The sequence below is a fragment of the Carcharhinus amblyrhynchos genome, chromosome 5 (genome assembly GCF_965287045.1).
Source record: "Carcharhinus amblyrhynchos chromosome 5, sCarAmb.v2.hapA, whole genome shotgun sequence".
NCBI lineage: Eukaryota > Metazoa > Chordata > Chondrichthyes > Carcharhiniformes > Carcharhinidae > Carcharhinus > Carcharhinus amblyrhynchos.
In genome coordinates, this window is record NC_137328.1 from 57,254,140 (window position 1) to 57,268,824 (window position 14,685).

Here is a 14,685-nt window from a genome sequence, read left to right on the forward strand (position 1 = left end):
AAAGCTGAAGGAGCAGTTTGAACCTCCCATTCTGTGGAGCTTCTGATGTCAACATTGTTGTTTTGCAGAAGGAAGCAAAATATAACGATATTAATCGTGAAGCTATGCTTACTCATCTTCTTAAAACTGTTTCAAGAGTAGTATTAGCATAAGTATGAGAACAAGATTTTGGCAATCCTATTAAATACCTATTTCACATGTCATAGGAAAAGCAGGACAAACAGAATGTTTTCAAAAATGTCCTATTCATATCTGAAATAAATATGAAATGTTTATATTTACGTAGTGTTTTTTAACATCGTTATAATTTCCTGAAACATTTTGCAGCTAATGAGGTACTTTTGAAATGTGGTGTTCTGAATATCAAAGCAGTGTGCCCATCTGAGAAGGACAATTTTAACAGCCAGTCCTCATTAAACTGCTTGCTTCCAGACCAAAAAGGCTGGAAAGCTGGCATTAAGTGATTTTCTGGCTGTAAGAATCAGACAGGATGAGGTTACCACTGGGGAACCAAAGGAAATTATCTGTAGCAAAGAATTATGCTAGGGTTAAATGGTGATCATAGGTTGCAATACCAAGGCTTGCATTCTCTTGAATATGGAAGGTTAAGTGGTGTTACAGCTGGAGTTTAGTTGATTAAAGGTTTTGATCAGAGTAGGGAGAAAAAATGATTTTTTTCTAGTGGGTGACAAATGGGCATGAACTTAAAATTATAGTTCAAGAGTGATATCAGAGGATGGAACTCAGACCTTCAAAAAGCTGGTGATGTAAAAAAAACTACATAAATATAAATGTTTCATTCTTATTTATTTCAGGTTGGTTGAAAGTTTCTAAACTGAGACTGATAGGTTTCTATAATCTCACAAAATCTAAATGCAGAAGGAGTCAATTTGGCCCATCAAGTCTGCACCAACCACAGTCCCACCCAGGCCCTATTCCTGTAACCTCACATATTTACCGTGCTAATTCCCTGACACTAAGGGGCAATTTAGCATGGCCAATCAACCTCTCCACATATCTTTGGACTGTGGGTGGAAACAGGAGCACCTAGAACAGACAAGGCAAGAATGTGCAAACTCCATACAGACAATGACCAGAGGCTAGAATTGAACCCAGGTCCCTGGCACTGTGAGGTAGCAATGCTAACCACTGTGACATCATACTGGTATTCAGACCTATGGATCTACAGGGTGGCACCATGGCACTGTGGGTGACTCTGTGTGGAGTTTGCTCATGCTCCCTGTGGCAGCATGATCAGGCATAATTTAACTGAATGGCTGAGCAGGTTCAAGGGGATGAATGGTTCTTGTTTCTATATTGTGTGTTGTGAAATATCTGAATTTCCAATAAACTGATTATATTTTTCACATTTTATATGTGTAGGGAGTAATAAATTTTTGATTAATTTTAGTGTTGTCAGGCTTTTCATTGCTCTTTTCTTTTCCAGGTTTGATGTCAGTAAATTGAAATTTGATGGGAAGACATTTTATGTCCATGGTGTTCAGAAGGAGGTCAGATACTTTTCTTTTGGTGCACAGTTACCTCAAAAAAATTGGGGCAAACATTTTAAAAACTTTTAAGTCAGCACTGGCAAACATGTCCTGTACAAGTCTGTTCCCCAGCATACACTGCAAACAACTTCCCTGTAAATATTTGGTCATACTTCTCTCCTTCAGGAATAATTATTAAAGTGTACCTGTTCCTGTACACTAAACCTGTTGGTGCATCGTGGTTTTCCTTGTCAGAGCTATGTTTTAAAAATGTGTTCTCAGAAACTGACACCACCTGATCACTGCGTACCTGCATTAATTCTCATTTTCACACTTGAAGCAGTTAACAAGCTGCTTAATCACTAGTCCTTCCTTAAAAAAACATAGCTACAGCTGTGCCATGAGAAAAGCAGAAAGCTTTATATCACAATCACACAGTCTTTAATGTTGAGAAGAATCAGAAACAAGAGAAGAAAGATGAAATAAGAGCAGGTGTTATTGGAGCTTCTTCAACATTCAACAAGATCATGACTAATTTCACACAGTCTCCAGATTCCTTAAATCCCTTCATAGCTAAAATACTATCAACTTGATTCTTGGCTATACTCACCATGTGAGCATCCATGGCCCTTTGGGGCTGAAATTCCAAAGATTCAGAGTGAAGAAATTTCTTCTCATCTCAAGTCTAATAATGACCAAACTCTTATTTTAAGACCGTGACCCAGGGTTGATTTTATATCAGGCCTTTGGAGATGGGCTGGGAAACAAGAAGGCTTACAACTTAGCACAGGATGGCATCAAGTGGTGTGCCTGACCTTTTCCTGTTGCCATGCCATTTTGCCAGTGGCAGAAAGATAGCAGATGAGTCATTTGCCCGGAGCTAAGCTGAATAACCTACATTGCATTTTTCCTGGGGGCATGTAGGAAGATCATCCAGAGAACCTAGCAGCTCCTCAATGGTCACTGGGTGGGGTGGTGGTGGTGGGGGTGGGGGTGGGGGTCCTTTTGGGCATTCTTTTGATCCAGCGAGGGGGGCATTAAAAGCAATGGCCACCCTGTAGCAATGGCACTAACTGGCCACTGAGAACTCCCACTCTCAACCCCATTGCTCTCCTTGTGTGTTTCAATTAAATCATCTCATTCTTCTAAACTCTAGGAAATAAACAGCCGGTCTACTCAATCTCTCCTCAGAGAACCACCTCCTCATATCAGGAGGTTGTCAAGTGAACCTAAGTTGCACATGTCTAGGGCAAGCATGTCCTTCCTTAGGCAAAGAGACCAAAACTATATACAGTATTTCAAATGTGGCCTCACCAGTATCTTGTGCAATTGCTATTAGAGTTCTTTAGTCCAATAATCCAACAAAAGTTAAGATAACATTTAGAGAAGTTTAGTATGATCAAAAGTAGTCAGCATGACTTTGTCAAGGGCAGGTCGTGCCTTACAAGCCTGGTTGAGTTCTTTGAAAATGTGACTAAACACACTGATGGAGGAAGAGCGGTGGATGTGGTTTATGTGGACTTCAGCGAGGCGTTTGGTAAGGTCCCTCATGCAAGACTTCTTGAGAAAGTGAGAGGGCGTGGGATCCAAGGGGCTGTTGCCTTGTGGAACCAGAACTGGCTTGCCTGCAGAAGACGGAGAGTGGTTGTGGGCAGGTCTTTTTCTGCATAGAGGTTGGTCACCAGTGGAGTGCGCCAGGGATCTATTCTGGGACCCTTGCTGTTTGTAATTTTCATAAATGACCTGGATGAGGAAGTGGGGGGATGGGTTGGTAAGTTTGCTGATGACACGAAGGTTGGTGGTGTTGTGGATAGTCTGGAGGGATGTCAGAAGTTGCAGCGTGACATAGATAGAATGCAAGACTGGGCAGAGAAGTGGCAGATGGACTTCAACCTGGATAACTGTGTAGTGGTCCGTTTTGGCATGTCCAATGGGATGAAGGAATATAATGTCAAGGGTAGGACTCTTAGCAGTGTAGAGGATCAGAAGGACCTTGGAGTCCGGGTCCGTAGGACTCTTAAATCGGCCTCGCAGGTGGAGGATGTGATCAAGAAAGTGTATGGTGTACTGGCCTTCATCAATCGAGGGATTGAGTTTAGGAGTCGGGAGATAATGCTGCAGCTTTATAAGACCCTAGTCAGACCCCATTTGGAGTGTTGTGCGCAGTTCTGGTTGCCTCTTTACAAAAAAGATGTGGAAGCTATTGGAAGGGTGCAGAGGAGATTTACAAGGATGTTGCCTGGATTGGGTGGCATGCCTTATGAGGATAGGTTGAGGGAGCTTGGTCTTTTCTCCCTGGAGAGACGAAGGATGAGAGGTGACCTGATAGAGGTTTATAAGATGTTGAGAGGTATAGATCAGGTGGATTCTCAGAGGCTATTTCCCAGGGGTGAAATGGTCGCTATGAGAGGACACAGGTTTAAGGTGCTGGGAAGTTGGTACAGAGGAGATGTCAGGGGTAAGTTTTTCACTGAGGGTGGTGAGTGAGTGGAATCGGCTGCTGTTGGTGGTGGTGGAGGCGAACTTGTTGGGGTCTTTTAAGAGACTTCTGGATGAGTACATGGGATTTAATGGGATTGAGGGTTATAGGTAGGCCTAGTAGATAGGGATATGATCAGCGCAACTTGTGGGCCGAAGGGCCTGTTTGTGCTGTAGTTTTCTATGTTCTATAGCATTTGTCTACCTACCTCCTTGCTGTAAATGTTAACTTGCTGTCATTCATGCACAAGGACACTCGGGTCCACCTGAATGCAAACATTTCCAGTCTCTCACTATTCTAAAAACATGTTGCTGTTTTAATTTTCTGGATAGCTTCGCATTTCACCACATTATTTATTCCATCTGCCATACTCTTGCGTACTCAACCAGTCTTACTGCATTCCTTCTGTAGAAGGATCATTTAGATCCAAAACGTTAATTTTGTTTCTCTCCACAGATGCTGCCGAATCTGCTGGGTTTAGCCAGCGTCTTGTGTTTCTATTTCTGATTTCCAGAATCTGCAGTATTTTGCTTTTATTACTTTATTTCTTTGCAATTTTTTTTGCCACCTCCTCATGCTTACTTTCCAACTTAACTTTGTGGCATAAACAAGCTTTGATACTTTACAATGAGATAGAGGAAGGGACTGAATGTAAATAGCTGTGGCATAAGTACTTGTGATACCACACAAATTCCAGCCTTGCTGCAATTGTACAGCATATTGGTGAAAATGCACAGTATTGTGTGCAATTTTGGTTTCCCAATTTAAGAAAGGATATACCTACATTGGAGGCAGTATAACGAGGTTCACTAAATTGGTCCTTGAGATGAGGGGGCCTTCGATGAGAAGCTGAATAAATTGGACTTGTATTCTCTGGAGTTTAGAAGAAAGAGAAGCAATCTCATTGAAACCTACAAAATTTGGCAGGGGCTTGACAGGCTAGGAACTGAAAGGTTGCTTCTACTGCTTGGGGAATCTAGTAAGAAATCTCACAACACCAGGTTAAAGTCCAACAGGTTTATTTGGTAGCAAAAGCCATGAGCTTTCGGAGTGCTGCCCCTTCGTCAGGTGAGTGGGAGTTCTATTCACAAACAGGGCATGTAAAGACACAAAATAATTTATAAAATAATGATTGGAATGCGAGTCTTTACAGGTAATCAAGTTTTAAAGGTACAGACAATGTGAGTGGAGAGAGCATTAAGCCCAGGTTAAAGAGATGTGTATTATCTCCAGACAGGACAATTAATGAGATTTTGCAAGTCCAGGCAAGTTGTCGGGGTTACAGACAGTGTGACATGAACCCAAGATCCCAGTTGAGGCTGTCCTCGTGTACAGAACTTGGCTATCAGTCTCTGCTCAGCGACTCTGCGCTGTCGTGTGTCATGAGGCCGCCTTGCAAAACGCTTACCTGAAGATCAGAGGCCGAATGCCCGTGACCGCTGAAGTGTTTCCCAACAGGAAGAGAACACTCTTGCCTGGTGATTGTCGAACGATGTTCATTCATTCTTTGTCATAGCGTCTGGGTCTGGTTAACATTGCTCTTTCAGAGAGTCAATACAGATGTGATGGGCTGAATGAACTCCTTCTGCATTTTAGGGATTCTATAATCTAAGATAATATTGAATGGCTGAATAGGCTCAATGGGCTGTATGGTTCACTATTGTTCCTACTTCTTGTGCTCTTGTGTACAGCCTGCCAACCTGAAAATGCCGTTTATTTCCACCTCCTGTTTTCTGTCCATTACCCAATCCTCAACCCATACTGATGCATTAACCCAATTCCATGAATCCTAACTTGATATAGTAACCTTTTGCTTGACACATTATTGAATGCATTTTGAACATCTGAATACATTACATCCACTGGTTTCCTCTTATCTATCACACTAGTTACATCCTCAAAAAATTCTATTAGATTTGTAAAACATAATTTACCTTTCATAAATATGTGTTGATTCTGCTTAATCATATTTTCAAAGTGCCATATTATCATGTCCCTTATAATAGATCCTAGCATTTTTCCAACAAATGATGTTCGGCTCACTGGGCAATGATTCCCCATTTTCTATTTTTCTCCTTTCTTATATAATGGGGTTATGTTTACTCCCATCCAATCCCAAAAAAGTCATCTGCAATCTAAAGAATTCTGGAACATTGAATGCAATATATCCGTTGTCTCTGGAGTTACCTCATTTAAAACCATCAGTTGTCGAACATCCGCAGGTCCTCAGGATTTGTTACCACCGAAGCTTGTTAATTTCTCCAGTATTGCTCCCTATACTGATTTTTTTTTTAAACTCCTCATTTTTGGTAGAGCCTTGGTTCCCTATTATTTCTGAAATGTTTTTGTGGCTTCTGCAGATTCAAAATATTTGTTTAATGTCTTTGACATTTCCTTGTTCTCTCTTATAATTTTACCCATCTCTGCCTCTAATAGACTCACATTTAATTTCACTAATCACTTCCTATTTATGTACCTATAGAACCATTTCCAACTTGTTTTTATGTTTCTTACATGCCTACTCTTGTATTCTCTTGCCTCGTGAATTTTATATTCTCCTTTGTTGAAACATCAGGACTTTTGTATACAAAGCTAGTAAAATAAAAAGAACACATCTAAAGTTAAATCTGCAACCACATGATCATTTGATAGTTTTAAGTATGGTTAACTAAATATATTATCTTCTGACAATAAATGAGTTCCTAGTAATTCATTTGCTGCCTTTAATTTTGTATGTGACTTTCAGCAAAAGTTAACTTCACATGTGACTTTTGCTCTCTGATTCCAGAGTGTTATTGCACAGCAACATTAATAAATTCTCTGATTATGCAAAGTGCCCCATCTGTCAGTTTAGTTATGGACTGCAATGGATATGTGAACTATTTTTATTTGTGCCATCAGGACTGACAGTTGCTGTAAGTAATGAACTCTATGTACTTTTCAGCAGTTATCTTGTAAACCACAATCTGACAATGCAACGATTCATATTGCAATCATTTTTGTAATGTGATGTCTAGCGGTCACAATTCTTTAATTTTGTAGCCTAGGGATAACATGTGCAATATTTTAATGGGGACTGCACTATTTTATTCTGCGTTTGATGCTCCATATCAGGAGAATATAAGTTTGCACCCACTTGTTTCCCAATATTTGCATCCTATCAAGAGAAGTATGAATGGAGACCAAAGTGGGTGGTGCACTTATTTGCAACCACTTTTTTAAAATTCTTGTCTACTTGCTTTCAAATAGTATTGGTGCAACAAATGAAAATGTAAAAAAAAATGAAATTTAAGTCCATTTGGAAAAAATAGGCACCATGATAGTCTACTGTCATCCGCCATGACCCATCTGATTTCTTCACCGGCCAGATAGGGTTGTTCCACTGTGTGGTTATTCCCCGTAAAACTCCGGCGGCTACATAATCTTTGATCGTCTCTGTTATCTCAGCATGTCCTCCAGGAATCCGGTACTGCATGAGGAGAGGCTGAATAAACTAGGCTTGTACTCGTTAGAGTTTAGAAGAATGAGGGGAGATCTCATTGAGACGTATAAGATGATGAATGGGATGGATAGGATAGAGGTGGAGAGACTCTTCCCGCTCAAAAAAGACAGTAGGACTAGGGGGCACAGCCTCAAGATAAAGGGGAGGCGGTTTAGAACGGAGTTGAGGAGGAACTTCTTCACTCAAAGGGTGGTGAATCTCTGGAATTCTCTGCCCGTTGAAGTGGTGGAGGCTGCCTCGCTAAATATTTTTAAGAAGCGGGTTGATGGGTTTTTGATAAGAGAAGGGATTGAGGGTTATGGGGAGAGGGCGGGAAAGTGGAACTGAGCCACGACAGATCAGCCATGATCTTATTGAATGGCGGGGCAGGCTCGAAGGGCTAGATGGCCTACTCCTGCTCCTATTTCTTATGTTCTTATGAAGTGAGAAGAACCTTTAGGAGATCCTGGGCTAAATTTTCCCTGATGTGGGGCTGAACTGCTTTGGGTGGGCAAGAAAAGATGTGGACGGGTACTTCTTCGGAATTCCCACCTCCATTTCCAGCATTGGCCATTTCAACCAGTGCAGGAAATGGGATGAGTCATGATCTGACAAACTCAGTGAGTGACATCAGGATGTCCATTGCCAAGGATGCTGAGATAGTCATTTCAAAATTCTGACAGAGTTTTGTGGCATTTGAAGCTTGTGCAAACCATGCCAGGTCACTGCAATAGGGAACACAGCAGTAGACTCCACAGAAAGGCGGGAAACCTTTCAGGGCTTTTGCATTACCCCGACCAGATAAACCTTAAGGAAGTGAATCTGCACCGAGGAGTGAGGAGGAATCAGGGGTATGGTTGCTGAACATACAGAGCCTTGGCACAAATCTGCAACCAAAAGGGTATCAATCCATTCAACCAGGCTTGAGTAATTACTTCAAGAAGAAGTTTGCCATTTGACATGGATACAGTTCCCTCATACCCGCAATTGTGATCACCTCTGATATGGAAGCAGTGCAGCAAGAACAATTTATAATTTCTTTAAAAGTGTCTTAGGAATCTTTAATTGTTTTTATGACTGTTTGAATAGGACATCTAAGAGTTTGAATTAATTGTCAATCAATTTTAATTTTATTGGATAATAAATAAGAATGGTTCACATGATCTGGTGACTATTGACTGGAAGCAGTACCAACAGGAAGGAAATTAAGACAGAAGCTGTGTAGCCAGACACTGAGGAGCGTTAAATGTCAAAGGAGAAACCAATATTTGTATCACAACAGGCTCACCTCCCTGGAAATGTCGGAGCACTAGTGCGAGAGGTGACTTTGCCTGTCTGGGGCTATAGCGACTGGCACCTGTGCTCTGCCAAATGCTGATTTGACCATTTGAACTAACCATCGTCAAGTCTGTAGTAAAGGTTACCGTGGCCAATAGTCATCTTCTTTTACGCGGGTTCCTTTTCAGTGCTCTGCTGCTGACCTCTGTGGGATGTCTCAGTCAGCTGTTCACCAATGTATCCATGCATTGCAGATGTCCTCTATGCAAGGGTGACTCATAAGCTTTTCAACAGACCCAACCTCTTAAACACAATGTCTATTGTCAGATTCCCAAGGTGTGGTGGACTCCACCCATGTGGTTATCAAAGATGCTCATAAATTAGACCACTTCATCAACAAGAAGGGGCATCATTCAGTAACCTGGTGTGCAGCCTTAGGAAGAAGGTCCTTATGTCAAGACTGGGAGGACTGTCCCATAGACTAGTCAAGCAACAAAATGCATGTAGCATTTGAAACAAACAGATGATCTGATACCACAAATGGAAATAAATAAATATGATCCGATAGCCATGACAGAAGTATGGCTGCAGGAGAGACACAGATTGGACTTTGTGTAGTGTAACAGGAAGTTCATAGACTGTTTTTGGAATAGTTTTTTGGAACAGCATGTTCTGGAACCAATTAGAGAACAGGCTCTACATGATCTGGTACTGTGCAATGAGATTGGATTGATTGATAACCTCACAGTGAAGGCACCCCAAGGTACCAGTGATTGTAATATGATGGACTTTTACAGTTTGAGGGAGAGAAGTATGGGAGCAAGACTAGTATTTTAAACTGAAATAAAAGATGTCAATAACAGTCACTGTACGTGTTACCCTGCTGCGATGTACTGATGTATGGATATTTGGTTGAATACGTGCCGTTAGCCCCACATAATCAAAGAGCCTTCTGGTACCTGCAGACCAAACACACACATCAAGAGTGCTCACTTTAAAGAGGGCCATGGTGATGGATAGTAATTTTGCTCATCTAACAGAGTCATACCAAAACAACTATATATCTTAATATTTTTATTACATATTGTTTTAAATGCAAGCTTAATAATGTCTTTCATTTCACATTATCAGAAGAAAATTGTACTGACGTACCATACATCAACCCCAGCTGCTTGCAAGCACCTTTGGAAGTGTGGAGTGGAGAACCAGGCTTTTTACAAGTGAGTTTGCAATTAATGAAATGAACTTATGGAAAACTGATGAATGTGGTTCAAAATCAAAATAATGCTGCAAATACACAGCTGGAAGAATCTCTGGAGAGAAAAAGAGTTAAGGTTCAGGTCTGTGATTTCTCATCAAGACATTAACACTGTTTTTCGAGAGAGAGATATGCCAGGACCTGCTGAGTATTTGCGGCAACTTCTGTTTTTATTTTGGATTTCCAGCAACTGCAGTATTTTGTTTTTTAATTGATTAATGTGGTAACAGTTTTTCCTCATTCATTTACATATGTTCCCATAATTTTACTCAGTTCACCATGACTATTTACCATATAAAATGCATAATGCACAACATTATATGCTTTTATATTTAAAATTGTTTTGTCATATTTGAACAGTTAAAGGTGATTTGAGTGATGAAAGTTTAAGTATATAATGTATTTATCAGTGATTTCTTTTCAATGTGGTAAGTCTTGGGAGGGAAAGGGTTGGCAGAGTTTGATTGTATTGTATTGATTTTTTTGTTCAGTGCTACTTCAAAGTAGCCCCAAGAGCTCCTCATAGAAATAATTGAAAGATGTAATCACAAATCACCCACTATGCTCTGTCACTCCATGGGATATGATATAAATTGTACATTGATCTTGAATAGTATCATTGTTGTACAACTTTTGTTCCAGCGCCATGTTCATACAAGACCTATCCATGCAGCTTGACATTTGCAGGCCTGCATAAAACCTGTAATCAATGCACCAATTACACACACACAGTAACCTTCCAAATTGCATTCCTATCTGAGTCCTATGCAACAGAAATATGTGATCTCACCTTCTGTAGAGTTGACTTCTGGCTAACCTTGCCTTTTGGTCTGTTAAGCCTGCTTGTGCTGGTAGCTCATTGTGAGAATCTTGCCTCAAAGCTATCATCAACAACTACAACTTGTATTTATATAGCCCTTGAATGTAATAAAACACCCAAGACACTTCACAGAGGCAGTGTAAAATAAAATATTACATTAAGTCACAAAATATGACATTAGGGCAGAAGACCAAAAGCTTGATCATAAAGATAGTTTTTAAAGAGCATCATCTTAATGGAGGAAGGTGAGGTGGAATTGCGGAGAGGTTTAGGGAGTGAATTCTGGAGGTTGGGGTCCAAGCGACTGACATTCACATCCCATTAAAGGAATAATAGAGAATATGTGATGGAACATAAGAACATAAGAAATAGGAGCAGGAGTAGGCCATCTAGCCCTTCGAGCCTGCCCCACCATTCATTAAGATCAAGGCTGATCAGTTCCACTTTCCCGCTTTCTCCCCATAACCCTTAATTCCCTTGTCTATCAGAAATCTATCTACCCGTGCCTTAAATATATTCAGTGAGGTAGCCTCCACCACTTCAACGGGCAGAGAATTCCAGAAATTCACCACCCTTTGAGTGAAGAAGTTCCTCCTCAACTCCGATCTAAACTGCCCTCTGCATGTGGAGGAAGTGGATTGTTCAATGGAGAATTGAGTATGAGGATATCATCATTTTTCCTGGTCTCAGATCCGCTGCAGGCACAATCTTGATGACTGTTTCAATGATGACAACTGCTATCTTCTCCACTGAGGAAAGAATGTTCTTTATTCTTCTATGCTTGAACAGCTGACAGCATGTGCAGGCTGTGAGATTGTGGATATGAGGCTTGTAGCATTGCTAAGCTTATAAGAATGAGGTGAAGCTATGAATATTAGCTTTGGGATGTGATTGATAAGAGATTGTTGGTAGGCGAATGGTGGGGTTATAGTGCGTTGAACAGCATGCGAGACTGGTGACACTATTGGTGGGATTTTGCATTTGGGAAACATTCACTGCCCTTGACTACTTAAGTGAGGTCATTCAACTTGTGTTACTGAATCCAGGTCTCAGGCTCATTGCATCAATCACCTCCTATTCTTCTAAACTCCAGGGAATATTAGCCTAGTTTACTCAATTTCTTTTACAGGATAATTCCCTCATCCCAGGAAACAGTCAAGTGAACCTTCAATGTACTCCCTTTAGGGAAAATACGTCTTTCTTGCGTAAGATGACCCAGGCTGCGTGTAATGTGCCAGCTGTGGCTTCATAACTGCCCTTGTAAGACTTCTTTAATCTTATAATCCAACCTGTTAACAATCCATTTGCAATCCTGATTGCTTACTGCATCTGTGTGCTAACTTTTGAAGAAATAAAGCACAAGAAATGGTTACTGCGCAATATACACAAATAGATAAAAGCAAGCTTAAAAAATGTTTCTGTATCTTACATGCCCCCTCCACCTTGCTCTTCTTGAGCCCCCTCAGCCTCTGCTCTTCTTGGTTTCTCCCCTATGACCTTGGCTCATAGGAATAGAGGAATTAGGAGCGAGAGTAGGCAATTCAGCTTTTTGAGCTAGCTCCTCCATTCTATGTAATCACAGCTGATCACCATCTCATCCTAACGTCACTTCCCTGTCTTTTCTCCATAGCCCTTCTTCCTGCTTTTGATCAAATATTTAACTACCTCTTCCGTGAATTCATTCATCGATTCTGCATTCTAGATCAGTGAGTCCGATTGATTCACAACCCTCTGAGAAGTAGCTTCTCCTGATCTCTGTTTTGAACCTCCCCCCCTCTTACTCTACAACTATGAGCTCTTGTCCTAGACTATTCCAGAAGGGGAAACATTTGGTTAACATTTACTTTATCAATCCTGTTAAGTATTTCACATACCTCAATCAAATCTTCCCTCATTGTTCTGTACTCCAGCGAATACAAGCCCAAGGTACTCAACCGCTCCTCATACGACAGCCCCTTCAAAACCGGAATCAATCTAGTGAACCTCTTCTGAACCTACTCCAGTTCCATCACATCGTTCCTCAAAGAAGGTGACCAAAACTGAACACAATACTCCAAGTGTAGTCTCACCAATGCCTTATACAATTGTAACAACACTTCTCTATTTTTATACTCTAGACTCCGCTTTATACTCTTGCCCAGTCCAGTTGGGCCAACTCTTTCCTTAGGCCTGCATAATTATCCTTGCCCAATGCTAAAACTAAGTATGTGATTCTGTCCTCTCATTTCAATCTGAATTTGAAATTCTATCATGCTGTGATCACTCTGTCCAAGTGGATCCTTAACTATAGGGCATTCGTTAATCCTTTCTTATCTGATAATACCATATCTAAAATAGCCAGTGCTCTGGTTGGCTCCATAAAATGCTGTTCCAAGAAACAATCTCTAATGCACTCTATGAACCCTTCCTCAAGGCTACCCTTGCCAAGTTGGTTAATCCAGTCCATATGCGTGTTAAAGTCACTCATAATTACCATTGTCCCCTTTTCACAAGCCGTTCTTATTTCCTGATTTATACTATGCCTTACTTCTAAAGTACTGTTGGTGGGCCTTTGAAGTACTTCTCGCAATGTGTTTCTTTCCTTGCTTCTTATTTCTATCCAGATTGACTTCACATTTTGGTCTCCAAAACTGTCATATCTGAATATCATTTCTGAATACAGCTTTGATGTCATCTTGACTAATAGATCAACTCCACCTCCTACTCCTTGTCATCTGTCCTTCTGGGATATTGAATACCCTTGGACATTCATTCTCAGTTCTGATTCTCTTGTAACCATGTTTCAGCAATCCCCACCAGGTCATACCCGTTTGCCACTATTTATGCTGCCAGCTCATCAACTTTATTTCGAATACTGTGTGCATTTAGGTATAAGGTCTTTAAATAAGTCTTACTGATTTGTCTTTCCTTCATTCTCCGTCCTTATTTGTTGATCTCTAATGATGTTGAGCCTCCTCACTAATACTTACTCCAGATTTCAGTGTACATTTTGTCTTTTTATGTTTCCTCCCTCCTGCAACATTGTTTTTCAACTGACTGTTTAATCTGTTGGCTTTCATTTTCTGCTTGCTTGCTGTCGTACTGCTTTGGATTCCATTATCGTGCCTCATTCTTTTGAGTCCACCCAAATGGCATAATTAAATCTCTACGCTAGGATGTTAGTGCCCTTCCAGTTAACACGCAACCCATCCTTTCCCTCTTGCGCCCCATTGGTCCTGGCACTTCTCAGGTATCCCCCCAGCTTTGGCTTTTCTTTGGTTCCTCCACCCCACATGGCCTTCGCTCTTCTCGAGTCCCACCCCCTCCTTGTGATCTTGGCTCCTTTAGGGAGCTCCCGTGACCTTGGTTCTTCTCGTGCTCACATGGTTCAAGTTCCTCTCAGGACCTGCAACCAAACAACCGTGGAACCACTGCAGGGGTCCTAGGTTCTGCAAAACCCAGTTTAGGAACTCCTGCTATAAATAGAGCAAAACGAACATTGGTAACAAGGCAAGCATTTACAATCCATCCCTATTTGCCCTTGAGAAGGTGGTGAACTGCCTTCTTATACCTCAGCAGTCCTATATATTGGTAAAACCTCAATATTGCTAGAGAGAGAGTTGTAGAATTTTGGCCCAGTGACAGTGAAGAAACATTGATATAGTTTGAAGTCTTGATAGTGTGAGACTTTGCAGGGGCCTGTAGTTAGTGGTGTTCAAAAAACATTTGCCACCCTTGTCCTTCTAGATGGTTGAATAACTTTAGTACGTCTTGTAGATGCTACCCAGTGCTGTAGTGCATCTTGGTGGAGGAAATGATTGTTGAAGTGTTGGTTGGAGTTTTAAGCAAGTTTTTTGAATGTTGTAGGAGCTGCACCCATCCAGACAATTCCATCACACC

At 41.0% G+C, this 14,685-nt stretch overlaps 1 protein-coding gene across 2 annotated transcripts in view; it reads left to right on the forward strand.

Annotated features, from left to right (window-relative positions):
- Positions 1–14,685, forward strand: part of frmd3 (FERM domain containing 3) — a 186,172-nt gene that overhangs the window by 139,102 nt on the left and 32,385 nt on the right. For both annotated transcript variants that reach the window (XM_080189680.1, XM_080189681.1), the window contains 2 exons: positions 1,448–1,511; positions 9,860–9,948. In XM_080189680.1, the coding sequence (XP_080045806.1) occupies positions 1,448–1,511; positions 9,860–9,948 (153 nt within the window). The remainder of the gene's footprint in view (positions 1–1,447; positions 1,512–9,859; positions 9,949–14,685) is intronic.